At 46.7% G+C, this 27,127-nt stretch overlaps 3 protein-coding genes across 5 annotated transcripts in view; all 3 read right to left on the bottom strand.

Moving 5' to 3' along the window:
• BUD13 (BUD13 spliceosome associated protein) overlaps positions 1 to 9,162 on the bottom strand; it is a 32,602-nt gene extending 23,440 nt beyond the window's left edge. For both annotated transcript variants that reach the window (XM_007461856.1, XM_007461857.1), the window contains exons 1-3: positions 9,020 to 9,162; positions 6,939 to 7,032; positions 2,930 to 3,014 (exon numbers count right to left, since the gene is read on the bottom strand). In XM_007461856.1, coding sequence (XP_007461918.1) covers positions 2,930 to 3,014; positions 6,939 to 7,032; positions 9,020 to 9,162 — 322 coding nt within the window. The remainder of the gene's footprint in view (positions 1 to 2,929; positions 3,015 to 6,938; positions 7,033 to 9,019) is intronic.
• Positions 9,163 to 11,842: 2,680 nt separating this feature from the next.
• On the bottom strand, positions 11,843 to 20,999 carry ZPR1 (ZPR1 zinc finger). The gene is made up of 14 exons (XM_007461855.1): positions 20,807 to 20,999; positions 20,467 to 20,628; positions 19,933 to 20,023; positions 19,473 to 19,543; positions 18,705 to 18,791; positions 18,434 to 18,556; positions 18,022 to 18,069; positions 17,797 to 17,863; positions 17,309 to 17,379; positions 16,558 to 16,647; positions 15,979 to 16,089; positions 15,222 to 15,308; positions 13,160 to 13,225; positions 11,843 to 12,338 (listed from the first exon to the last, which is right to left on the bottom strand). Exons 1-14 carry the CDS (start codon positions 20,975 to 20,977, stop codon positions 12,204 to 12,206), a joined length of 1,380 nt encoding a protein of 459 aa, XP_007461917.1. The 5' UTR covers positions 20,978 to 20,999; the 3' UTR covers positions 11,843 to 12,203.
• A 1,479-nt stretch (positions 21,000 to 22,478) lies between these two features.
• APOA5 (apolipoprotein A5) lies at positions 22,479 to 25,373 on the bottom strand. 2 transcript variants are annotated; one of them, XM_007461853.1, is made up of 4 exons: positions 25,190 to 25,205; positions 24,785 to 24,841; positions 24,560 to 24,671; positions 22,479 to 24,057 (listed from the first exon to the last, which is right to left on the bottom strand). In XM_007461853.1, the coding sequence occupies exons 1-4, from the start codon at positions 25,203 to 25,205 to the stop codon at positions 23,106 to 23,108; spliced, it is 1,137 nt and encodes a 378-aa protein (XP_007461915.1). In that variant the 3' UTR covers positions 22,479 to 23,105. The 2 variants fall into 2 exon arrangements, with proteins under 2 accessions (XP_007461915.1, XP_007461916.1); XM_007461854.1 differs by lacking the exon at positions 25,190 to 25,205 and adding an exon at positions 25,368 to 25,373 and having other exon boundaries at positions 22,896 to 24,057.
• Positions 25,374 to 27,127: the final 1,754 nt, after the last annotated feature.

Raw genomic sequence — 27,127 nt, 5'->3', positions numbered from 1 at the left:
AATTAACCCAACACTGTAAATCAACTATACTTCAATTAAAAAAAAAAAAAAAAGACACTTCTGAGTAAAAGATAAGTAACCATCAGGAAGAACAATTCAAAAGTTTTACACAGGGCTTCCCTGGTGGTGCAGTGGTTGAGAGTCCACCTGCCGATGCAGGGGACAAGGGTTCGTGCCCCCGTCCGGGAAGATCCCACATGCTGTGGAGCGGCTGGGCTCGTGAGCCATGGCCGCTGAGCCTGCACGTCCGGAGCCTGTGCTCTGCAGCGGGAGAGGCCACAGCAGTGAGAGGCCCACGTACCGCAAAAAAAAAAAAAAAAAAAGTTTTACACAGAGATAATACTTTAAGTAAGAATTCTAAAATATAAAAAGTCTCTACAAAGGCCCCCCAGGCTATGTAGTTCAAATGTCAAAAGATCTAAAGCTGTCTCCATTCAGTGGGCCTGATTTGTATGAAAAAGCAAATGTGCAGTTTTCATGTAAAGAAATAAACATATTGTGTCTTGATGTGAACCAAGTAGCAATGCTATTTTGCAGTTCACATTTTCTAGCTCAGCAAATCATTTACACACAGGATTATATTCATATTGAAAAAAATCTTTTGTCTAGGTGATGTGATTACCTTTGATAACTGGCACTTACTTCATAGCCAATGGAGCTATAATACTCAACAGTGAAAAACTGAAAGCTTTCCCCCTAAATTCAGGGAAAAGACAAGGATGCTCACTCTCACCACTTCTATTCAACATAGTATTAGAAGTCCTAGCCACAGCAATCAGACAAGAAAAAGAAATAAAACCTATCCAAACTGGAAAGAAAAAATAAAACTGTCACTATTTGCAGATGACATGATACTCTACATAGACAACCCTAAAGCCACCACACAAAAATGATTAGAACTAATAAATGAATTCAGCAAGATAGCAGGATATAAGATTAATATACAGATATCTGTTGCATTTCTTTTACACAAACAATGAAACATCAGAAAGAGAAGGTAAAAAAAAAATCCTGGTTAAAATAGCATTAAAAAAAATTACCTGGGAATAAACTTAACCAAGGAGGTGAAAGACCTATATGCTGAAAACTATAAAACACTGACAAAGGAAACTGAAGATGATTCAAAGGAATGGAAAGATATTCTGTGCTCTTCGACTGGAAGAATTAATATTGTTAAAATGGCCATGCTACCCAAAGCAATCTACAGATTTAATGCAATCCCTATCAAAGTACCCATAACATTTTTCGTAGAACTAGAGCAAGTAATCTTAAAATTTATATCGAACCACAAAAGACCCAAAATTGTGAAAGCAATCCTGAGAAAAAGAAAATCAAGCTGGAGGTATAATCCTCCCAGACTTCAGACTATGCTATAAAGCTACAGTAATCAAAACAGCATGGTACTGGCACAAAAACAGACACACAGATCAATGGAACAGAATAGAGAGCTAGAAATAAACCCACACACCTATGGTCAATTAATCTATGACAAAGGAGGCAAGAATATATAATGGAGAAAAGACAGTCTCTTCAACAAGTGGTGCTGGGAAAACCAGACAGCCAAACGTAAAACAATGAAATTAGAACATTCCCTCACACCATATACAAATATAAACTCAAATGGTTTAAAGACCTAAATGCAAGACCTAAAACCACAAAACTCCTAGAAGAGAACATAGGTGAAACATTCTTTGACTAAACTGTAGCAATATTTTCTCAGCTCAGTCTCCTTAGGCAAAAGAAATAAAAGCAAAAATAAACAAATGGGACCTAATTACACTTAAAAGGTTTTGCACAACGAAGGAAACCATCAACAAAACTAAAAGACAACCTATGGAATAGGAGAAAATATTTGCAAATGATGCCACCAATAAGGTGTTAATATTCAAAATACACAAACAGCTCATACATCTCAATATCAAAAAAACAACCCAATCAAAAAATGGGAAGACCTGAATAGACATTTTTCCAAAGAAGACATACAGATGGCTAAAAGGCACATGAAAAGATGCTCAACATCACTAATTATTAGAGAAATACAAACCAAAACCACAATGATGTATCACCTCACACCTGTCAGAATGGCTATCATCAAAAAGTCTACCAATGACAAATGTTAGAGAGCATGTGGAAAAAAGGGAACCCTCCTCCACTGTTGGTGGGAATGTAAATTGGTGCAGCCACTGTGGAAAACAGTATGAAGGCTCCTTAAAAAACTAAAAATAGAACTACCATATGATCCAGCAACTCCACTCCTGGGTACATATATGGAAACAATAAAAACACTAATTCAAAAAGATACATGCACCCCAATGTTCACAGCAGCACTATTTCTATAGCCAAGACATGGAAACAACCCAAGTGTCCGTCAAGAGACTACTGGTTTAAGAAGCTGTGGGACACACGGACGGGGACACACACACACACACAACTAAATATTACTCAGCCATAAAAAAGAATGAAATATTGCCACTTGCAGCAACATGGATGGACCTAGAGAATATCATACTAAGTCAGAAAAAGACAAATATTATATGATATAATTTATATGTGGAATCTAAAAAATAATACAAATGAATCTATATACACAACAGAAACAGACTCACAGACATAGAAAACAAACTTATGGTTACCAAAGGGGAAGGGGGGAAGGGATAATTTAGGAGTATGGAATTAACAGATACAAACAACTGAACCTAAAATAGATAAGCAACAAGGATTTACTGTATAGCACAGGGAACTATATTCAATATCTTGTAATAACCTAAAATGGAAAATAATCTGAAAGATATATATATATCTGAATCACCTTGCTGTACACCTAGAACTAACACAATCTTGTAAACTATACTTCAATTAAAAAAGAAAAAAAGAAAAAAGGCTTCTCCTATAAATGGGAAATTCAGATTTACCTATTGTTGGAACTCACCTCCCAGAAGCTTCCATTTGGCACTGGAACGAAAGGCTTCCATCTGCTTTACCTCTTCTGGCCGCTCGTCCACAAACTCAGCCACCTGTGGGAGTGAGAACAATACATTAAGGAAATCCACAGGATTCAGCCAAGTAACACTGTTGTTGTCTCAAGAACCTGAAGCTACGACTATTCCATTCCTAATAATACACGGCACACGAAGACCCAAAACGGCCATGAAGAAACAGGTACTGGTCCTCAGTTACATTTGCTCCATAAACATGTGATTGTCACTGGATGGTTTAATTATAGATCTTTCTCTAATCAATTTCCCTCCAGAGGTTAATTTCTTTCATTACATACCTTCTTATTAATGTGCCAGGTATACAACTGCCACTTGTAAGCTAAAAGCTAAACTCCTTTAACCCTTTTACTTTTACATTCAGAGTGAAAACACAGGCAGGTTTCCTGTCATCCTATCATTCATTAAGGGCTTTGGACTCCTTATGAAAACTTTCTTATTGTAGGTAGTCACAATGACAGTTTTTCTAGTATCCAACCAAAAGAAGTCAATAAAATGTACACAGACTCACAGAATCTTTAAGGGATAAGACCATATTTATATCATCCAAATTCCCAAACAAATCTGTAATCTTCTCTACAGTATACTTGATAAATGATCACTCACATAGTCCCTCCCTGACAGGGAACTAATTCACTGACATGGAACTCATGTTACAAGGCAGTCCACTGCATTTTGGGGCCTTCAAAGATGGCTGGCATAATAAATTCTAATTACACAGTAGCAACTATGAGCAAGGCACTGTGTTTTGTGCTTTACTTATATTATCTCACTTTATCCTCACAAAAGCCCTGGAAAGAAAGGCTCCACACTACTAAGAGCAAACTATGGCTCAGAGAAGTTAAGTAACTTTCTCAACCTAGCAAGTGGCACAAATGAAACTCAAACCCAGGTTTGAATTCCCCTCTACTTCTTCTCTTCTCCCAAGATCCTACCATCATTCTTCATATAACCTAGTTTTGAGATCTCTCACTGGGCATTAAAAACACAGGCTTTCAAACAAGATGGGGCTTCCCTGGTGGCGCAGTGGTTAAGAATCCGCCTGCCAACGCAGGAGACACGGGTTCAAGCCCTGGTCCTGGAACATCCCATGTGCTGCGGAGCAACTAAGCCCGTGTGCCACAACTACTGAGCCTGTGCTCTAGAGACCATGAGCCACAACTACTGAGCCTGCATGCCACAACTACTGAAGCCCGTGCGCCTAGAGCCTGTGGTCCACAACAAGAGAAGCCACTGCAGTGAGAAGCCCGTGCACCACAACAAAGAGTAGCCCCCGCTCGCCGCAACTAGAGAAAAGCCTGCGTGCAGCAACAAAGACCCAATGCAGCCCAAAATAAATAAATAAATAAATTTATTTTTAAAAAAACAAGATGAATTGAGATCTAAATTCCCAGCTTTGTCCCTTAATATTTGTATAACCTTTGGCAAATTATTCTCTCTAAGCCTCAATTTCCTCATTTGTAAAAGCAGGATCAAAGGATTGCTATGAGGATTCAACAGATAATTCATGTAAGCTTAGCAGTGCTTGGTACGTGGTAAATTACACCTATTAATCTTGTGCTGCCACTATTACTGTGGTTGTCCTAATTATTGGTTGTGATAATCTTGGAGTAACAAAAATGAATTCAATAATCAAGGTCTGTTGTAACAAGCACAGAATCTAGCAGTGGGGCTAAAGCTTCCTTTATGTAGGTTTTGGGACAATCATAAGAGCAAAAGACAATATTATGAAGGAAAATTAACAGACCTGACTACAAAAAATCAAAATTTTTAAATATTAAAAACTATTATAAATGAAGAGGCAAATGACAAAATATACCTACGGCATGTAAAACAGATAATATATTCCTATTATACAAATATCAAATAAATCAATGAAAAAAATAAAAACTCCAAGTTTCTAAAATAATGCACAAATACAAGAAATTCATAAAATACAAAAGCCCAAGAAACATATGAAAAATCATTCATTTTACTATTTTTTCAAAGAATATGGATACCACTGTTCACCTGCCAAATTGACATAGGTTTGCAGTTGCTTTGTTGATGTGAATAATGCTCCAATATTGATGAAGAAATGGGGAAACTGACATTCCCATACACCTCTAGTGGGAGTGTAAATTCATACCACCTTTTGGAAAGCAATATGGGAAAACCCTAAAATGACCATACTCTCTGACCTATTGATTTCACTTCATAGGAATAAAGAAATAAATGGATTCTTACAATGATTTATGTCCAAAATGTTTATTAAATCATTATGATATTTTAAAACAGGAAACAACCCATACAGCCAGTAATAAGACAGATTAAATTAATATGTATATTGAGCTACTATGCAACCATTAAAAGTCACATTCTCAAAGAATATTTTTAAGTCTTACTAAAGTATTGACAACATACTATTAAGTAAAAGAGCAGGTTCCAAAACCGTATGTATAGTATAATCCCAATTATATTTGAAAAAAATAAATAAAATACAAGTATTACAATCTATGAATTAAAGCATCTAAACGTTAGCAGTTGTTATCTCTGGATGGTCACAGTAAAAGTGATTATATATTCTTTTTAAAACTTAAACGTTCTTACAATTCCAAAATATTCTATAATAAACATGTATTGCTTTCATAAAATAAAAAAATAGGGCTTCCTGGTGGCACAGTGGTTGAGAGTCCGCCTGCCAATGCAGGGGACACGGGTTTGAGCCCTGGTCCGGGAGGATCCCACATGCCGCAGAGCAACTGAGCCCATGCGCCACAACTACTGAGCCTGTGCTCTACAGCCCATGAGCCACAACTACTGAAGCCCGCACACCACAACTACTGAAGCCCGTGCGCCTAGAGCCCGTGCTCGGCAACAAGAGAAGCCACCGCCATGAGAAGCTGCGCACCGCAATGAAGAGTAGCCCCTGCTCGCCTCAACTAAAGAAAGCCTGTGCGCGGCAACGAAGACCCAACAAGGCCAAAAAAAAAAAAGAATAAATAAAATAAATTAATTAATTTTTAAAAAATAAATAAAATTTAAAAACAACAACAAATGTTATAAACATTAACTAGGTTTCAGTAATTCATTCTGATTGAAACTAAATTGGCTCCTTATGATCACTATTTCCCTTCTAATTACTAACAAACCTTCTTTTAAATAATCTTATCAATATTATAGAATATGCTGGGGATTAACATTAAACATACTCATCTGGAATTCACCTTTACAACCTTTTAGTATAATACAGCCTATCAACAGCTCTCCTTTTCACCATGTTTCTCAGCAATTCTGAGCAAGGTTCCATGACCATACCAATGCTAACTTCTTTGCCTATGCTTTTACCCACCTGGCTCTTACTCATCCTTTAAAATTCAATTCAGATATTTCCATCCTTCATGGAATTTCCCAGTGGAATAAAAAGTATGCTATCTCCCTTGTGTTCTAATGGCACTTGGTACATATGTGAACTCTATCCCCAACATGCATCATATTGTCATTTGAAGTTCAGTCTCCCATTGTAGAGTATGATCTGTAAAGTACAGACACTACGTTCTCTTAATCTACATATCTCCTGTGCTTAGGCAAGAGCATATAATTTAAAGCTTAGTTGAATCAGGGAATAAAATGAGCAATTAAAAAGTTTCCTTTGATTGAACCTGAACGTTATTTTTAAGGTAGGTTCCAACAACTTGAACCATGGCGAATTCTAATCATGGCTCTATCACTGACACTGAGGAATCCTGCCTCTCTGTGATCAGTTCCCGTTTCCAGGCAGATGGAGCCCTCCATATACAAAGACTGTGTATAGGCATCAGCAAAGAAGACTACTTTAAAATAGCTCCTGGAAAGTGTCACCTCTTCTCTGCCCTCAACTTTCCCCCTTACTAATCTACCCTGCACTGGGAGTCGAGATTGAGAGGCTTGCATTTCAAAGTCCTCACAGCCTCAAAAGATACACACCACAGGCAAATCTCCATCATCTTCCTCTTCCTCCTTTTCTGTTTTAGTGGTTGACATAGATGTCCAGCTCACGTCATCATCCACAATCCGCATTCTAAATGTGAAAAATAAAAAGATCAAAAGAGAAGAAACATTTTTGGATAACAGCCTACAAACACTTATCTTTGGTTTTAGGCTAAAACTCAAAATCCTACAAGATCTATCGTCCATTCTTTGCCAATACGGCCAACTTCATCTTGTTCCACTGCCTCCTCAGTTCACTACTCACTAGTCATCTTTTGGTGCCTACAATGAGCCAAATTCCTTTCCGTATCAGTTTCATGTCTCAGTTCCTTCCCTCTGCCTAACCTACTCTTCTCATTCTTTACTGGGAAACTCTTAACGCATTCTTAAAATCCTAGCATATATATAACTTCCTTCACAGACCTTCCAGTACTATTTCACTTACCTCCCCCAACTAAGAACCCCCGTTACTCATTCTTGGAATACTTTAACACAAAGGAAATAAATCAACCAGTTGTGTAATTAGTTGTTTAAAGGCTGTATCCCCATTAAACTATAAGCTCCATCAGAGTAGGGACTAGGCCTCTCTCACTCACAGTGATATCCTCAACACCCTGCAGAAACTGGCATAGGAAATACTCAATAAATGTTTGTTACATGGATAAACTATGGATGAGTCCAAATAATAACAATGCCATGATATAAACAGTTATTATTAACAGTTATTATTTGAAAAGGCAAGATCACTTATCACAACAACCATTTAATATAGGTGATATCATTCAGTTTTACTATCATTTTTAAAGATGAAAAAACTGAGGCTTAGGCAGATGAAATATCTTGCCCAAGGCCACACAGCCCATAAAGTGGCACAGCTAGGACTCAAAGCCTAATCAGTGTTACTCCAAAGCTCAAGTTAATTTCACTACATGGCACTGCCTCCAAGGAATCCACACAAGTCAGAGGGGACAGAAAGCAAGAACAACACAACAACCAAACCAGGAGAGGAAATGGATTAGTTCTTCGGAACTACTTGACTTTACTGGGTATATTATTAGTTTCCTAGGGCTGCCTAACAAAGTACCACAAACTGGGTGGCTTAAAACAACAGAAATGTATTCTCTCACAGTTCTGGAGGCTTCAAGTCTGGAATCAGGTGTCTGCAAGGCAATGCCCGCCAGTAAGGCTCTAGGGAAAGCCCTTTCCTTGACTCCTCGCACTTCTGGTAGCCCCTATTGTCAGCATAAATCCAGTCCAGTCTCAGCCTCCATCTTCACGTGGTAGTTTTCCCTGTAAGTCCGTTTCTGTATCCAAATTTCCCTTTTCTTAAAAGGACACCAGTCATATTGGATTCTGCGCCCATCCTAACCCACTATGACCTCATCTTAACTAATTACAACAGCAAAGGCCCTATTTCTAAACAATGTCACATTCTGAGGTTCTGGGTGGACATGCCTTGGAGGGAAGGGGCACTATTCAACCCAGTACACTGGGCCACATAAGTTTTCTCGTTCGAAGAGTGGGGGTAACAAAAATATCTGCTTCATGGTACTGTTATGAAGCTTAAATAAATTCGTTTAGGTCTAAAGTACTTAGAACGGTGCCTGGCACTTGACAAGAACTGTATAAGCGTTAGTTGTTATTGTTAGTAGTAGTAGGAAGAGTAACCGGAAGTGAGCACAGGTCTCCGACTCAGGACCGGAGTCCTTGGCACTGGAGAATCCCCACCGACATGTTCCGGGCCCTTAGTATCCACGCACAGAACCTATGAATTTGCTTCACCACTTTAGTCTCAGGGCACAATATTCATTCTCTGCGGGAGAGGACGGAATGCTACAAAGGCGGGAAAAGAGTAATGAAAGTTACAGCCGGGCCTGAATACGTCGAAGATACTGCCCAGGGGAGCGAGGAGCGGTCTGAGCGAACTCTGGGCTCAGGCAGCGCCGGGCGAGCAGTCAAGGGCGCTGGGCCCCTCGGGGCCGCCGGCGAGGAGCCCAGGAAGAGCCGGGCCGAGGGCGGAGCTGGGAAGGTGAGGGGCGGCGAGCCGCGCGGACCGCGCCCCGCCAGGGCCAACTCACCCCTTGCCGCCAGCCCCGCCAGTCTTCGGCCGCTTTTTGCGACGCTTGCGGCCGGACTCAGAGCCCCCGTCGACGCCGGCATCTGCCCCAGACAAGTAACGCTTCAGGTATTCGGCCTTGGAGAGCGGCAGAGCTGCCGCCATGGCAGCAGCGAAGGCGGGGAGACGGATCGACGCTGCGGACAAAACTCTTGAACGCGAAACGGAGAGCGAGGACTCTGGGAGGCGGGGCCAGGACCGGAAGCGAGGGAGGGTGTTTGGAACCGACAGGGAGTCCCGTGTGAGCTTTTGCGGGCTTACGAGGGACGCGCGCACCTTGCGGGCCCACTTTACATCCCTCTGACGTGACAATCGTGTTTCTTATCTTTGTCCATTCAGTCATTCAACAGACCGTGCAGCAAGCGCTGTTGTAGCCGCGAGGCTACAGCCACGACCCCAACAAGATCTCTGCCGCCAGCAGCTTCAGAAGCGCCAGAGAGCAGTAGTTAGGTACGTGGGCTCTGGAGCCGCAGTGCAGCTTGAGTTTGAGTTCTGCTTCCATAACTTCCTAACTGTACGACCTTGGACAACATACTTAACAAAACGGGGATAATGATGACACCGAACCCAGTGGTTGCAAGGACTAGGTTAATATTACTGTGGAAAGTGCTTTGAACAGCATCTGGCATAGTGTGTCCGTTATTTTTATTAGTATGTTTAGATGGAGAGAAATCTGCTTTGAGAGGCTTTCAAGAACTATTCAACAGGGCTTCCCTGGTGGCGCAGTGGTTGAGAATCTGCCTGCTAGTGCTAGGGGACACGGGTTCGAGCCCTGGTCTGGGAAGATCCCACATGCCGCGGAGCAAGTGGGCCCGTGAGCCACACTACTGAGCCTGCGCGTCTCCACAACAAGAGAGGCCACGATAGTGAGAGGCCCGCGCACCGCGATGAAGAGTGGCCCCCGCTTGCCGCAACTAGAGAAAGCCCTCGCACAGAAATGAAGACCCAACACAGCCAAAAATAAATAAGTAAATAAAAAGCCCCTTTAAAAAACAAACAAAAAAATAACTATTCAACAGAGGAACTCAGGAATTCCAAACCCAATATAATTACTATGAAAAATATGGAGGTTTCTAACCTATGTATCTTACCCACATTTGATATTTGTTGCCCCTAGCTATCTCTTGCGTATATTTCCAATGAAAATGACCTGGATCTATTTTCAGCATGGCAAGAGAGAAGCTAGAGAGATTGAATTTTTTTTTGTTTTTTTTGTCATTCAGTCTTTTATTTTTTAAAACTCAGGTAATTTATTTTTTGGCCAGGCGGCATGCGGGATTTAGTTCACCGACCAGAGATGCAACCCGTGCCCCCTGCAGTGGAAGCGGAGTCTCAACCACTGGACCGCCAGGGAAGTCCCTAGAGAGACTGAATTCTAATACTCAGGTTTAGGGAGAAGACTTTTCTTCTTGTGGGCATTAAGAGCTTTACTTGAATTATCTCATTTAACCCTCACATTTCTCATGCTTTTATTATCCTTACCTTACAGATGAGAAAACTGAAGCTTGGAGAGGTTAAGTTGTCCAACTTCACACAGCCAGAACATGTGACCCTTGGGAGCAGAGGCTAACAAAGTGGGGTGCAAGAGGTAATCCAAATTTCTTGAAAAAGAATTAGATTGCGTATTTTACTTATCTCACAATATGTTAAATTTTTGTCACGTTTTAAGGTTTATTGGTCAATAAAGTATTGTTATACTTTATAAATAAATACGCATATCTTGGAACACAGGTCCAGAAAATATACATAACAAAACAGGTTTGGAGGTCACTGCCCTGAAGCATGAACTTTTAACCACTGGGCTACACTGAGTGGTCACAGCACAGGCCCAGGAAGAAGAGCAGGCTGGGTCTCTCAGGGTCTATGAGAAGGGGGCACTGGACTGATAGGGCTTCACTAGCTGCAGGGCCCCACAGGTCTCCCATCCACAACCCTGCCTTGGCTTCTAGTACACTTTAGTGTATCTCAAGCTGAACTCCACAGCCCTGCCTCCACCCTGGTGTCAGCAGACATCGGGAAAGTCTCATATTTCTGCTCCAGTGAACATTACCAGTATAGTCCTCTCCACCCCATCGCCTCCTGCCCATTTCTGTCTTCAGTTCCACCTCTACCCTTTCTACTCAGTACCAAACCTTAGCCTGACAAGACTAAGCTCAGGTCTTAACCCTGCCTCACAGGGCAGTTAAGCAGGATCAAATGCATTCACGACCAGTGGCACGGTCTAAGTTTTGCCCTGTCTCTGCAGTTCCATCCAATAAAGCTAATGCCCCCACCTTCCCTGGCACTACCCAGACCCCTTCCCTGCTTGACATTCCTCCATAACATGGTGATTAATCTGACACTGTTCTACTTGTTGGTTTCTTGTCAACCCCCCACCCACTGTTTGCCAATTTTCCCCACTACACTTGAAGCTCCATGAAAGCAGAGCTTTATTTTGTTCAGTTCTATGATGTGCCAGGCGCAAAGCAAGCACTCAAACATCTATTGAAGGAATGAATGAAATGCCAGCTCCAGTCCCCAAATTACGGTATAGCCACACCGGAGAAAATGTTCTTCAGGAGGTTGAATTCTACCAGCATAACAAATAAGGACAGAGTGCAAACAATAAAAATAATAATAAAATGCTAATAAACAATAATAAAACAAGGACAGAGTGACTTCAGAGGCCGGTGCTGTTCAGAAGCCACCAGTTTACTGAGAACTTCTTCACCTGCCCTAGACTCCCTCCCCCAGAAGACGCTCTTCCTGTTGAGAGTATTTTATATGCCCAACCGACTTCCAAACCCCAGACGTAACTGTCTTCCACCTTCTCCAGCTCTTCAGAGTTCCAGCTTGACATGAGAGAGCATTGTGTGGAGGGAGGGTAAAGACTTGATAGGAAAAAAATGACAATGACATGCCCGATGGTTCATTTCTGGGTTTCTTCGCAGGCCAATTCAAATCCTCCAAAACAAGGTCAAGTAACCCAAGAGGCTCGCATTTCCGTCACAGACTGTTCAGAAATTGTGCTCAGATCTCCGACTCAGACCAGGTGTCCTCCCCACGTGGGCAAGGCCTGGTGGGGAGGCCACTCCAGCCTTTTCCAATAGCAATAATTAACCCCGCGGTCTGAGCAGCGCTGGAGGCTGGCCAGGAACCGCCCACGGCTACCACTGGGAAGCCAGACCTGTCTCATAGCCCTCCGTCTTCATGTCATTGAGCCCCAGTTCCTCGTTTTGGTCAAATGTGCGCTTATAGTGCTCCACCTTCATCTCAGGATCGTCCTCAGGTGCGTACACGTTCTACAAGGCCAAGGACAGACCATCAGTGCCTGTGCCATCCTGCCACCCCCACCCCCCCAGACAGCTTCCAATTCCCACTTTCCCAGGACCTTAAGGAGGTGTTTATTCCTTTTTGTTTTGTTTTGTTTTTGGCCGCACGCCATGCGGGATCTTAATTCCCTGACCGGGGATTGAACGTGCGCCCCCTGCAGTGGAAGCACAGAGTCCTAACCACTGGACCGCCAGGGAAGTCCCTTTATTCTCTTTTTAAGGGCCTCCAACACCCCCATGGCTAGGCTCAACTCGTGGGCAGCAACAGAACCCACATGGGCTAGAAGTGGGACTGCACGGAGAAAAACTTTCTATCTGCACCTTCTTACGAAGAGAGTAGCATAGTCTTAACAGTGGAGAGACCTTAGAACAGTTTTGCCTGACCCATAATAACTGCTCAATAAATGTTAAAGTTACTGTTAATCACCAGAGTATCTCCCTAGTCAGCTTAAAGCCTTTTCCCATCTTGGCCTCTGGACAAGGCACCATTTCTCCTCAATCCACGGTCAGATTTGCAAAATGAAAATGCCACTGCTGTACTTAGAGCTGGGACTCGAGCTAGACTAGAGGAAGAAGGAACCTGGGAGTCTCCTTTTTCCCCCTCTTGACACACACTTACAGTCCCATACACCTTCCCCCTTCCTCTCTTATGTTCCAATTTCTGCCAAAAGGTTCCTTGATAAAAAGCAGTTCATTTAGAATTAAGTCTCTCGGTTTCTGGAGAAATGATACATATTTAAGGAAGGTCAGAAAAGATATCTCTGTGAAATACCAGGGAAGGTCTACAGTACCTGCAAGTAGCTGTTTCCTGCTGGATCATCCATAACAAAGTGGGCCTTCATGTTACCCTCAAGGATCTAAAGGAGACAATACAGCATGAGCATGTAAATCTTACATAGCTGCTGGCAGGAAGGGACTATGTCTGCCACACAGAAACCAACCCAACTTACACTGCAAAATCCCTCAAAGTTTTTTAAGAATTGGTGAAATGAAGGTACCTCTAGAGGTGGAGTGGAGAGAATCTAAAATAAAGACTGTTTGATAGCTATTTAAGAAGCAATCCGGCATCCCTAATCTCCTCTCCCATTCCAAACAGACCAACGACTGCCCTTCCCCCACCCCAATAAAAGAAAATTCTGTGGAGAAGTTACCATAGCACTCTATGGACAGGGGGACACTCGCCCAGTTGAGGGTAGAGGGAAAGAAATCAAGAACAGAAGTCAATGGACCCTTATTGGAAACAGACATACACACACCCGAGCCCTCTTCCCACACTCAGCTCTCAGAACACTGCCAGCCAAGCCTTCACCATCAAGACAGGAAACGGAACACCCACGGATGGGAATCTGACCAGCCCAAGAGGAAACACCTAATAACTCTGGCACTGGAGTTACCTCAACAAAATGGCTAAGCTAAATCCCCCTCCAACGAGCCCAACGTCAACAAGACTCACCCCACTCAGGTGTTTTAGTCCTCTACTTTTAAATAGACAACCAATGATTACCAGACATCCGAGCAAAGCCCGTAACATTGAAAGACAGAAATCAAATGGGAACAAAAAAACTTAAGAGGAAATGGAAACTATGCGAGGAAAATAAAACGTCAAAAAAAAAAAAAAACCCAACATTAATATTCTCAAAGAGAAAAAAATACTACATCCTTAAAACAACAGGATGCTATTTTTTTAAAAGGAGGAGAAAGTATTGAAAGACCAAAAGCCACTTGGAAAATAAAAATGTCAGTGGAAATGAAAAACTCAATTGAAGGGTTGGAAAATTAAGATAATCTCCAAGAGTAGAGCAAACACAAAGAAACTGAAAACAGGACAAAAAAATAAGTAAATTACAGAAGACCAGACAAGTCAGTCTAACATCCAAAACATAGGGATTTCAGAAAGAGAGAACAGAGGGGAAGCAACAGAATACTTTTTAAAACCTTCCTAGAACTGAGCCACATGAGTTTCCAGATTCAAAGAACACACCAAGTGCTTAGCAACAATGGTTGAAAATTGACCCATGTACACCAAGTCACATCCTGAAATTTTACATCACAGGGGACACAAAAGTATCACAAGACTAGGTCACAAACAAAAGATAGGGAATCAGAATGCCTTCAAACTTCTCAACAGCCAAACTGGGAAACTGAAAGACATTAGTGGGAAACTGGAAGACCTTAGAAATTCTGATAAAAAATTATTTCCATCCTAGAATTCTATTCCCAGCCATTAATCTAATATAAGAGTAGAATAAGGACTTCCCTGGTGGTGCACTGGATAAGAATCCGCCTGCCAATGCAAGGGACACAGGTTCGAGTCCTGGTCCGGTCCCACATGCCGCGGAGCAACTAAGCCCGTGCGCCACAACTACTGAGTCTGCACTCTAGAGCCCGTGAACCACAACTACTGAGCCCGCGTGCCACAACTACTGAAGCCCACGCGCCTGGACCCTGTGTTCCACAAGAGAAGCCACCGCAATGGGAAGCCCACACACCACAAGGAAGAGTAGCCCCCGCTCGCCGCAGCTACAGAAAGCCCTTGTGCAGCAACGAAGACTCAGTGCAGCCAAAATTAAACTACTGATTAATTAATTTTTTTAAAAAGGTGGAATAAAAATATTTTCAGACATGCAAAGTCCCAGAAATTTTACTTCCCATGCATTTTCTTAAGAAGCTACTGGAGATGCTCCCACCAAAAAAAAGGGAGAAAACCAAGAAAGGAGATGGCATGGGATATCAGAGACCAAGAGAATCCCCAACATGTCGGTCAGACGTTTACATGTGGCAAGAAAGGGTATGCAGCTTCTTGTTCACTGGAGCCCCAGGACCACAAGCACTGACCGGCCAGAGTCCTCTCACCTGGTTCAACTTCTGGCTAAACTCCTGCAGTTTCTCTGTCTGGCCAGGACTGGAACTGTCGCCCAGTGTGAAAGGGTTCTTGGTCACCTGCAATAAATGGCATCCAAACTGCTAGAATACTGGCTCCATGTTTGATAGGCTTAACCATAAACCTGGTGCGGGGTGACAGGGGTGCCTGTCAGGGAAGCTTGGTCGCCATTTATGCCGCACCGCCTTTCTGACCTAGGCGGCCACCCCTAAAACCGTGTGAATTAATCTGCCAAGATGATAACGGGCAACGTGAAACAAAAACTATAGAAATGTTCTTAAATATGATCTCTAGTCCTCATTGGAAGAACTGCAAAATAAAGTATAATTTACAAAGACAAAATGCCCGACGACTGATAATCAGTTAAGCAAAATGATTCATTAAGAGGATAAACATATGGGTTAAGTCAACACACACATATATATGTATGTTCGGGACTCTTTTAGGTGCTGGAAGGACCCTCATGACCCCATTTTACAGTGAAATAAATGACTTATCCAAAACTGCAAAATATCTACATCAGCCCAGAATTAGGCGTGAGAATTTCCATTCTGAATTTCCAACAAACTTATCATCACAATCCAAAATAATATTTAAGCCTCTCAAATCAGCTTTAAAGCAAAGAAACCTCAGTTATCAGCTCCAAAAACTAGGACCTTTGCAGCCTTCCAGCCCCTTCCCCACAGCTGCACTGCGGAAGATGCCATGCACTATACTCAGGGGACTCACCAGTTCCCGGATGTCTTTCAGTATCCCCTCCAGTGTGGTGAACTTGCCCCCGAGGATAGCCATTCCCAGTTCAAATTCCAGCTCTGGGATTTCCATACTACATGTCTCGGACTGTGAGATGACAGATCAAATTAGGCTTTAAATCAGGAGCTGCTAGAGAAAGCTAACCAGAGTCCTCCTACCAAATTAGTACCACCAGTGATAATCTGGGGACAAAGTCAGCTGTCCCAGTTTTCTCTGAATCTCCAGTTAAAGCTAGACTCACTCCTAGAACCAACCTTAAAAGGGGGCATTCTGAGTCATGGCTCCAAGCTGGCAGACATCTTGTCATTAGAGATCAGAAACAAGGGCCCTCACAGACACTAGAGGCAAAAGGCTGCCAAGTCATCAGAAAGAGCTTAGGGGTCACCTTCTGAATCTGCACTTCCTACCATGGATTAACCCTGCTCAGGGATCCTCAAACCCAAGAAAGTAAGGAGGTACTTCACAACGCCAGGACATGATTGAGAAAAGACAAATTCCCTCTCAACAGAGACAGCCATGTGCAGAGGAGAGTCACTTCCCCAAGCAGGTTGTTACCTTGAGCAGGTCTCTAGTCATATCTGAGGGATCAGTGATGTAGAAGGTGATCCTGGTGCCCAAGGGCTCTACTGCTCCTCCAGATTTCACCTGCAACAGACAGCAGTGCCAGGAGCAGCAGCAGAGGAGACACCCATCCTCACCTGGTGCGGGGAGACCCGGGAGGGCTGGGGGAGTAGGCTTGGACCTCCAATCAGGCCCACTAATGGCTACCAAGGACAGTGCCTTCTAAACCAACAGTGGCAGCAGTCACCCAAACCAAAATCACTGAAAGCTGGCCAGGAGCAGAGTGCCCAGCACCGGCAGCCTGCCAAAGATTCACCCCAGATTGCCAAGAAACTGAATTCACAGTTAAAACATGACTCTTGGGGCTGAAAGGGACTTCCAACTGCAACTAGTGTGTAGATTCCCTTTATAGTTTTCTGGTTTAAGAACTGAAACAGCTTATGCTTGAATACACTCAGGAAAAGGGAATTTACAACCCTCCAGGGCAGCCCACTCTATATTCAGATAGACCTAGAAAGTTTTTTATTACTGAGTCAAAATCTGCCTCCGTGTTCTTCCATCCCTCTGAGCTGTAGGTCAAAAAGTAGGTCTCTCTCTTCCATATAACCAACTTTGAATGTCTTCAACAAGTTATGCTATCTCTAACTTTTCCTCTCTAAGCTAATTTCTAGTTCAAGAGCTCCTCACCCTAAGCAGCTTCAGAAAGGATGAAAGCTACTCTTCCCAAACGATGAAGCCCACCCACCTCATTGGTCCGATGGCCGCAGTTCTCGCAGTTGGTAGCCATGATGATAACCTCCTTAAAGTGGGGAATTTCTGGAAGATGGAATTAAGGAAATCTGCTTCCAGGACAGCAAGACCACCCTCTGGGGAAGAACAAATCTGAACCCCACAAACACACAGTTGCTGGTCCCAGGACTGCAGGAAACAGATCACAAGAAGCAGCCTAACTCAGACAGCCCCCCAGAAGAGGGCAAGGTCACCACCCACGGCGATCGCTGTTCATCACTGTTTGATGACGTGGCTCAGGCCACACGCAGGAGCCTAGAGACCATGGCCTAATTCTCTCTTTGAACCTAAAAGCCAAGGTGCACGGTCTCATCAAAGGCAACATCCCTCTCATCGCTTGGAATAGAGCCTTGTGCTTTCCCTGAAGGGAGTACTCTCCAGCTTGAATATAATCTTCATGCCTGAGTCAGATGAAGAGCAACCCAACTGCCCGACAAAAGATACGAACTAGCTTCATGTTGGTCTGGGCCGGAGCATTGCATTCCGGGCAGTTGGTGTTGAACTGGTGCACCTGGAACGCAACAGGGGGAGGCAGAGTGAGCCCTCCCAAGCGGGAGAAACCTGCTCAGGCTGGAGACATTCAGCTGGTACACTGGCGGCCACCCGTGAACAGCGTCAGTCTCAGCCCACCACTCTGCTCCTTCCTCCACAGTCGCCCATGTGACTCACTTCGTTTCTGAGATCTTCCTCTTCTGGTTTCTCTTCTGGTTCCTCTGCCTAAAGTAGCAGAGATGCAAATCATATGTTGGCACACAGACCTCAGCCTCGCCAACACCCTGCCCCAGAGTGAGAGAAAATGCTCTGTCTTGCTTACGTCAGCTGCCACCTCGTGGGTTTAGCAGAGAAGTTGGAAAGCAAAGCCCCAGCCGAGGGAAGAACAGAGCTTAGGATAGGATCACAGCCACTGCTGTCCTGTGTTGTAAAGTTTACCCAAAGTCCTTAAGTGAGCTAGAGGGGAGGCACACACATGCTGAGATAGCGTACACAGTGCGGCAGCAGCAAAATAAGTTCCCACTGACTCCAAGCAATCGGAGTGCAAGATAATTCCAGAGCATTCTTCTGGCTTCTTCAGTGCATTTACCTGGAGCCCCAGCATCTCTTCCTGCTGTAGAGTCCGATTATAGTGTGTGATCACCAGGGCATCATCTTTCCGGGGAGCATGTGGGTTTTCCACAAAGCTGTTCCCTGAGGGATCATCAATGATCTAACAGATGGGTAAAGAGAGAGCAGTTGTAACAAGAAATCATGTACGATCCTCCACCTACCACTGAGGCACCACAGAAAAATCTCAGACTGTCTTAATGGTCTCTCCTACCCTAAATCTAGGGCACCTGGAGCCCCTCAGTACTCACCAGGGTGAAAGGAGAGGCCACTTGCTTTAGCTCCTTCAGTTTGACAATGAACTCATCAATTCTTTCAGCCACGGCTTCTTCATTCGCCTGACAGGAACAAAGAGTAAAAGATCAGCCCTGGTGATAGAACTTATGCCCCCATCACTTCCAACAGGAAGTCACGACCTGTCTTAGTGTGACTGGGAACAGAGACTCAGGCTTCACAATAAGAGGTAGCAAATAAGTTTGAAGTTTATGGGCGGTGCCAGATGAGCCTCATTTTCTCACTCATTCAGCCATTTAGTCCAGGCATTTGTGCCAGGTTATAGATAACAGTAAATAAACCAGAGCCCTCTCATGGGGCTCCACAGCCAGTTAAGAAGACAGGTGACTAAATTTGCAATTACATTATTTCATACATACATACATACATACATACATATATATATATATATATATATATATGTATATATGAAATGTCATAATAAACATAAGATACAATGGAACACTCAGGAAGCACAGATAAGCCCAAGAGTATCAGGAAAGGCTCTTCGGAGGCAATGTTACAGTGTCTGTCTGAAAAGAGGCCTCAATGTACAGTGGGGGAGGGGAAGTGGAAAGGAGAGTGGTACGGCATATGCAACATCCAGGCAGCTATAACATCGCTGTGTGCTTCCCCCCAAAGTTCTCCAACATTCAATCAGAGACAGCTGAGCCACGTGGGAAGGGGGACAAGTGTACATAAATAATTTTTCCTTGAGCTGCCGCCATCAGAAAACCCCAGCTCACCCTTCGTGAGGGCTGATCCAGCTCCAGGCCAGAGACGGCACGGCTGATCAATCCTTCAACAGTAGTCAGAGCTGGTGAGGAAGAACAAAAGACTGGTCAGTCTTCACTTCGCTATCAAGTGCCTGCAGGACCCTGGGCAGTTCACTTGAACTCTCTGGGCCTTGATTTCACCTGTAAAATAAGGAGGCAGGGAACAAGGTTCCATTCACCTCTAATTCATTCTGATTCTTCTGTAAGATGATGTGGAAAAACCCGTACGAACCTTTTGGCCAACCCAATACTATCTTAAGCTGCTTTACCTAAGCTTTCTGCTTATGTTAAACCAATGAAGATCACAATGATATGGCCAAACCCACACACAAGCCACTAGACCTGGCATCAGGAGTTTTGCAAGAAAGTAAGATTTGAGCTAGGCATGAACAGTGTTTGCACTGTTTGCACACTCTGACCTTAAACTTACCGCCTTTCTGGCTGAAGGCAGGAATTTCAAAATCCAGCTCTGGGATCCTTGTGGTGGCAGAGTCAGTCTTCACTACTTCTCTGTTCATGTCCTGGGCAGAAAGAAAAACCTTCAGTCCACAGAGGTCTCAACAATACAGGTTCTTCTCAGGAAATTAACAGAGTGCCCCCCCAGCCCCACCACCACCCTCAGAGGCCCCAGCCCAGCTGTCTCTTCCTCTCTCCACTAGGGGGAGTCCGGACTACTCCTGCGGAATAGTACCTTGATGTGAAAACCAGCTACCCAAACGATGAGAGTACTATTCATAACAACTACTGCTCATTTGATACTTTCTGACAAAGTTTACAAAGCGCTTTCACATGTCTTACCTCACCTGAGAAGATGACAGCACCAACGCCATTTTACAAAGGAGGAAACTGAGGCTAGAACACTTAAGTGGGTTTATTTGAGGTCCGACCACCTGGACCAGAGCTCTGACTCCAGTCCCCAAGCTTTCTCTAGGACACTAGGGTAACTGCTCTGGGCTCCTCTCACCTCCTGGGCCCTGACGGTCAAAGTATAGCGCACTCCCTGGTCCTGTATCTTGCCTGCCGACTGGATCTCCGTGTTGTTCCAGCCACAGTGCTCGCAGGAAAAGGAGCTCACGATTATTTCTCTAAAGAAGGGGATCTCGGTGAGCAGGAGGCGCGTCATGCCCTAGGGAAGCAGAAGACAGGGAAAAGAACCAGTGAAATCCCCATCCCCCATCTACTGACCCCCGGGCGTGTCTCGCCTCCGGGTCCCCAACTGGACCAGCCTGGCCAGGTCACCGACCCCCGCTCCTCCCCCCCTCAGCCCAACCCTCCAGCCGCCCGTGGCCGCGCTCCCGCCTCACATTGCGGTAGCAGTTCATGCACAGCGACTCGATCTCGGTAGGCTGCTGCTCCTCGTCATCAGCGCTAATAGGCCGGAACAAGTGCCCCGTCCCGGGCCGTCGGGCCTTGACGGGCGAGGGGGCGGCAGCAGCCGCCGGGAGCCCGGGACCCACAGCCGCACTGGCCAACATCACCACGCGCAGCTCAGGCCCCAACTTCGGTCTCCTGCGCCTCTCTTAGCCCCACCCCTTCCTCCGGCACTTCCGCCAGCTACCGCCCCGCCCATCCTTAAAGAGGCCGAGGACTCCCCTCGGGGAACAGTACCTGACACGCGGTTTTCCAGTTGCCGGGATTATTCGGTCCAGACTTCCAAAGCCAGCCGGATCCAGGCTTTGCCTCCACCTCAATTCAGGCGTCACTGCCCCCAGGGCGTCCTCTCAGACCCAGGGCAGTTTTTTGCTCCTTTGCAATAGCTCCGCCGTACTGGGTTCTAACTATTAGTCCACAAGTCTAACTACGAGAGGCTTGACGGCAAGGGGCCTGGCCGTCCATCGGTATCCCTGAGGAGGTGCGCTCCCTCCTGGGTTTGCTTGGATCCGCCGTTGGGCCAGATGCTGCCTAGGCTCTGATCACCCTCCCTTAGTCCCTCAATCTGTCTCCATTTCTGTTCTCACTCCCTATTTCTGTCCTCATAAACACCTGCCCAAATTCCTGCCTCAAATACACAGCCCTCACTTTTACCCCTATTGGCTCATCCCCACCATATCCAACCCCAGCTGACTCACCCCTCCTGATCTCCTAACCACCACCAACAAAAACACATTTTTGGGGGGTAAACTTTCCTTTCCAGCACCTCCTCTCCCTGGGCACCTTTCTCCCACTTCTGGTGCTAAATCTAGGGTGTCATGGAAGAGATCCAGTCTGCAGGCATGATGAGGCCAGATTCAGATGGGATCTGTGCTATGAGGGAGTGCGGCAGTGAGAACTCTGTGCAGGGTGGGCTAAGCCGGGAGGAAAGGGTGCTACCCTGGACGTTCTAAGGGTACTGGACCGGGTGTGTTTACCCTTTCCTCTCTCCTCTTCCCTCCACTTCAGCCACCCACAATTTCAGACTTCCCAGGGAGCTATGAGGAGCTTGGTTGCCCCCAAGTGAATATGTACATGGGGAATGGGGGTGGGGGTGTGAGTTTGAGGGTCAGTCATAAAAAGAGGGACAGTCAAAAAAGAGGCCATTCAAAATCTGGAACAGCCAGGACAAAGAAGACAGGCCACCTCAGGGGCCTATACCTCATGCACACCGTCCTGTGGTAAGCAGGCTGGTGAACAATGCAAGTGCAGAGGAAGGGTCTCTAACCCAGGCACACCACAGGTGTGACAAACAGCTGTCAGCCCAGCCAGAGCAACACCCCTCCGATACAACTGGATTAGGAAGAGGTCAATGAGAAAGAGTAGTGAGGGATTGAAGGCGGGTGATGGATGTGCTTTGGGGATAGTGGTGAGGCCACTGCTTTCAGACATAGTCCAAATGAGAGTCACACCAGGCAAATAAGCTTCCATCATAAGCATCTATTTCATTTGTGTCAGAAATCTAGACTTCCGCCTGGGAGTCGGGAGGGAGGGGCCAGAGATGGGGAGGGCACACAGTAGGCTCCCCAGAGAGTTTTAAGTAGCCCTCACAGATTGGAGGGCTCAGTCAGCTGTTTAGATGTAGTGTTATGTAAGGAAATCCAGGCTCTGCTCCCTCCCATCACGACCCACACCATTTGTCCACACCAGCATCAGCCAGCAGGGATATATACACACACACCATCACATGTTCTCTTCATCATATTTTCTGCTCTTTCTCCCTTCTCTTCCCCCAACAGAAGCTGTCATGGCAGTCCTGGGGAGAAAAGAGCTCCTCTCTGTGGACCAGCTCTAGCAATGGCCACCAGGTGGCCAGAAGTGATCAGAGCCTGGCCCTGGGAAGAAGTGGCGCAGGCTTCCAGCACCATGGCAACAGGCTTGCACATAATGACCCTGCACATACTGTGCCTCCTTGCCACCCTCTCCCGCCACCCCAGAATGGAGCAACTCAGGAGGATTCCCAAATGAGCACGGGAAGCCGGGTTTGCAAAGCCTGGTGAATGTAATGCATCCGGACGGGGGAATTGCAGGTGGCTGGATGGCCTAGGACAACAGCCCTTTGGGTGACCTCAGCTATCCTGTGCAGGGCCCTCCACCCTCTGCCCAACAGGCCACTGTCAAGGACATAGCTATGTTAGAGGTTCAGATCTTGGGCTCCCCAGACAAGAATCTGGGACGTGGACAAGTAGACCCTCAGGGCTCCCCCAGGTGGCCAGGACTATGGTCGCGAAGGCTGTAGTTGATGTCTTCCCACAGGTCGTCGAGGCGGGCCTGCAGCTCGCTCCGGGCCTTGCCTCGGTCCCCTTGTAGGAATTCTGGAGCGAAGGCGCTGTGGCCTGGCGGAGGCGGCGCCAGCTGCTGCTGGATCTGCTTGGTCTCTTGGTCAATGGCGCGGGTGAAGGCGGCAATCTGCAGGAAGGTGTCGTGGCGGAAAGCCTGGAGTCGTTGGCGCACCTCCTGAGACAGCACCTGGGGGTCCGGCTGGGCCTCTTCCTTCGCACCGTCAGCACCGGCGCCAGCAAAGGCGCTGAGCTCTTCGCGCAGCTGGTCGAGGTTCTGCTGGATGCGCGTGTGCAGGGCCTTGGCCTTGAGCGTGAGCTTGCGTGAGAGCACCTGCACGCAGCGGCTGAGGCGCGCCGGGCTGGCGGCCGCGTGCGGCGCCACGCTGCGGTGCAGCTCTTGCACGTGGTGCCCGATGCCTGTCACCAGACGCTCCGCGTACGGGTGGAAGAGCGCCTTGACGCGGCCAGTGTGGTGTGCCACGCGGTCCTGCAGATCCTGCAGCAGGCTCCGCGCCTCTTCCACGCCCCCCAGCAGCTGGGCCTTGGTGCCCTCTCCGACCACGCGCAGCTGCTCCTGCAGCTCCTCCACGCGCAGGGCCACCTGCTTCATCAGCTCCACCGTGTAGGGCTGCAGCTGCCGCCGCAACCCCTCCAGGTTCCAGCCCACGCGCTCGTGCACCTCCGCCATGTAGGGCTCCAGACGCTCCCTCACTTCCTCCAGCTCCTCCTGCAGCTGCTGCCGCATGCCCACCGGGTCGCGTGGGAGCCCGGGAGACTCCCTCCCCTGCCCATTAAGAGGGCCCAGCTTTTCCAGGAAGTTGTCCATATTGCTGACGTCTGGCTCAAGTCTGTCTTTCAGGCTCCTGGGGAAGGAGACAGACAATCAGGTCGTCAGACTGCTAGCGCCCTCATCTCCTTTGCCCCAAAGACGTCACTCACTGATCCTATGGAGAAACCAAGGATGCAGGGCGTTGGCCCCAGAGCCGGGTCTCCAGTACTAACCCAAGCCAACCATGCCTCCTCCCACAGGAAGTACAAACACATGGCACACGCATATCCAGGTCAACACTGCCCAATTCCTTGTGCACGGAGGCACCTGGACTCTCACATAATCCTTTCGTTCTGGACGCTGCTCCCTGGTCCCACGCCTCAGCGGGCATGGAGGCAGCAGCTAAAGAGAGATCAAAGGCGGAGGCTGCCGGCAGGGGTTGCTGAACAGCCCAGGAATACCAGGATAGAGGGCAGAGCTAGCACTGCTCTGTTCTCTTCCCAGGGAGGACCACAGGTTGAGGAATCAGGCACTGCATCATCCCACCCTCTGGGTGTCTTCTCCCTTTGCCCGCACCCCTTGCCCTGGCCACTCACGCGGGCTCCCGTGCCAGCTTCTGCTGCTGGATCTGCTCCACCCTGCCTTTGTCCCTGCTGCTCTGGGTGAAATAGTCCCAGAAGTCTTTCCGTGCCTGGGTGATTGAAAGCACTGTGGAGAGGGAGCGGGTGAACAGGGGCTGGGTTTCCTCCCCCAGGGTGGACGGACCCCTCAGTCCAGCCTCCACCCACACCTCCACAGTGAAGTCAGGGCTGGGGACCCACCTGAGAGGAGGGCCAGAGCCCAGATCACAACTGCAGCCACACTTGCCATGATGTTCTCTGAGAAGAAAGGTGAATGGAGGCCTGGTGAGAGTGAAGAAGCAAAGAAGGGACACCTCCCATGACACTTGCCCCAGGGGACCCTGCCCCAAGTCTGTTAACCCTCCCCTGGGTGTAGGGAGCACGGAGCTATCAGGGCTTAAGAGGACTGACCTAGTTGAATGTGGCTGGGAGGGAAAGGGTGTCTTCCTGGGATGGGTTGGGGGGCTCCTTTTTCACCTCATCATGTCATATGGAGTTTGTGGAGCTCAAACTGCTTTGTAAAGGTTCCCCCCCCACCCCACCCCTCACCCAGGAGACGCCAGGAGCAGCTCCCTCAGCCACTTCTGCCACCACTCCCTTGCTCACCTATTCCTGCCCCCATTTCATGACTGGGAAAACTGAGGTATCCCAGGGGTGGGGCAAGAAGCTACTCTGCCAAAGTGCTCCAAGAGGAGGTCCTTAATTCTTAGTTCCCACCCACAGCTCTCTGCTCAGTCCCCTCCCTTAGGACTCCGACCCACATCCCTCTGCCCTGGCTGCTCACCTGCTCGGTTCTGGGCACAGAGAGCAGACATTCCGCTTTATAGTCCAGGGCCTGGGCCTCTGGCAACAATTGCTCTGAGTAAATACCACGTGGAGGTTCAAAGCAGGATGACCCCAGCTGCCGCCCAGTGCTTACCTCCTGCCCTTTCCTGGTACCCAGGGGGTTAATGAGTACCCTAGTATCTGGATGCTGCCCCAGTAGAAAAGTGCTTCCTGGAAAGTTTTACAAGGAGTGGGCCTGAACTCCTCACCCAGTTCCCCCAAACCCCTTGACTTCCAACCTTCCTGTGGACCCGCCAATAGAGACAAGCCCGTTTGTCTGCTGAGGGCCCGGCTCTTACTCAACTGCCCAGAAGCACTGTGCCCCAGCCAGACAGGGACAGTGTCCAGCTGCCTGAACCTGAGCAGCCCTTGACACCTCCATCACGGGCTACTCAGGCAGCCTGGGAAGAGCCAGCATTTATAGGGTTGAAGACCCACCCACCTTCCACTTTATGAAATAATCCTGGAACAAGCTGGGGAAGTTTGATGGGGTGAAGATGACATCATGAGAGGCATCTGGGCCAGGGACACTGGGCCCAAAGAATGGGAGCAAGAGGAGATTCTCCCCATGAGGAAAGGCTGGACTCCACCCACAGGGCCTCTGAGGAGGAGAAGCCAAAAAGCCCAGACTTCCTCTGATGATATGCCCGCTCCACATACTTAAACACACACATTCATAAACTCCTGATTTTTGCTTCTAAATGTATCTTGAATCGATCTCCTTCCCTCCATTCCCACCACTGGTCATTTTACCACACCACTGCCTCTCACCTTGATCACATCTGTAGCCCCCAGCAGGTCTCCCTGCCATGGTCCTCCCTATTCAGTCCATGCTCTGCTGTGGCTATCCCAACCCACTTCTGGGGGCTCATCTCCTGCCACACAAACCCCTGGCATTCCCTGAGCATTACTGCCTCTTTCAGGACCCTAAGCCTTTGTACCTGCCGTTCCCTCTGTTTGAAATATTCCTTGGTGAACTCATATTCATTTTTTTCAGACTTAGTCTGTATTAGTTAAGATTCGGCTTAGCTGCAAATGATGAAAAAAAAAAAAAAAGGAGAAAGAGAATAGCTTAAACGAAATGGAATTCTGTGTCTCTCTTATGTAAACATAGGCCAATCAAGGCTCCTTCTGTCTTGTTGCACTATCATCCTCAGCAAAAGGCTCATGTCCACGTTTCAGCTGCTTCAGCTCCAGCCATCAAGTCTACCTCCCAGCCAGCAGAAAGAAGGACATGTACCCTTCCTTTAAAGACACATCCCAGAGATGGTTCTTACCACTTTTACTGACATCCCATTGGTCAGAACACAGTCACATGGCTGCACTTAGCTGAAAAGGAGAATGGGAAATGTAGTCTTTATTCTGGATGGCTGTATTCCCAGCTGGGAAAGAGCTATATTACTCAGGAAGAAGAGAAGAATGGATTTTGGAGGACCTGAGTAGGCTCCGCTGCACAGCTCCAGTATCACTCTAAATGCCCTCTGCTGCCCTCACACTTCTCTGGAGACAGACGATTCCATATTAACCATAGAACATTTTGTATATTCCTGGAGTATCGCACTTATTATCCTGCAGTGCAATGATTCATTGACATATGTGAGAGCTCTCTGAGTGCAGGGACTTTGTCTAATTCATCTCCATGTCCCCCTATTATGTTTGGCACAGCACATATTAAATGACTTGTCCATCATTACACAGTAAGAGGTGCAGCCAGAATTG

This window comes from Lipotes vexillifer, unplaced genomic scaffold (genome assembly GCF_000442215.2).
Source record: "Lipotes vexillifer unplaced genomic scaffold, Lipotes_vexillifer_v1.1 scaffold931, whole genome shotgun sequence".
In the NCBI taxonomy this organism is placed as follows: Eukaryota; Metazoa; Chordata; class Mammalia; order Artiodactyla; family Lipotidae; genus Lipotes; species Lipotes vexillifer.
Note: the sequence above shows the minus strand (reverse complement) of the source record. Positions and strands in the feature narration are given on the sequence as shown.

Coding starts and splice junctions, on each gene's coding strand:
- APOA5 (XM_007461853.1), bottom strand. Junction 24,672..24,784: donor GGCTCTGGCCCTCCTCTCAG/GTGGGTCCCCAG, acceptor CCCTCTCCACAG/TGCTTTCAATCACCCAGGCA. Junction 24,058..24,559: donor AAGCTGGCACGGGAGCCCGC/GTGAGTGGCCAG, acceptor CTCCTTCCCCAG/GAGCCTGAAAGACAGACTTG.
- ZPR1 (XM_007461855.1), bottom strand. CDS start 20,977: ATGTTGGCCAGTGCGGCTGTGGGTCCCGGGCTCCCGGCGGCTGCTGCC. Junction 20,629..20,806: donor GCATGAACTGCTACCGCAAT/GTGAGGCGGGAG, acceptor CTGCTTCCCTAG/GGCATGACGCGCCTCCTGCT. Junction 13,226..15,221: donor TTAGCCAGAAGTTGAACCAG/GTGAGAGGACTC, acceptor TGTCTCCTTTAG/ATCCTTGAGGGTAACATGAA.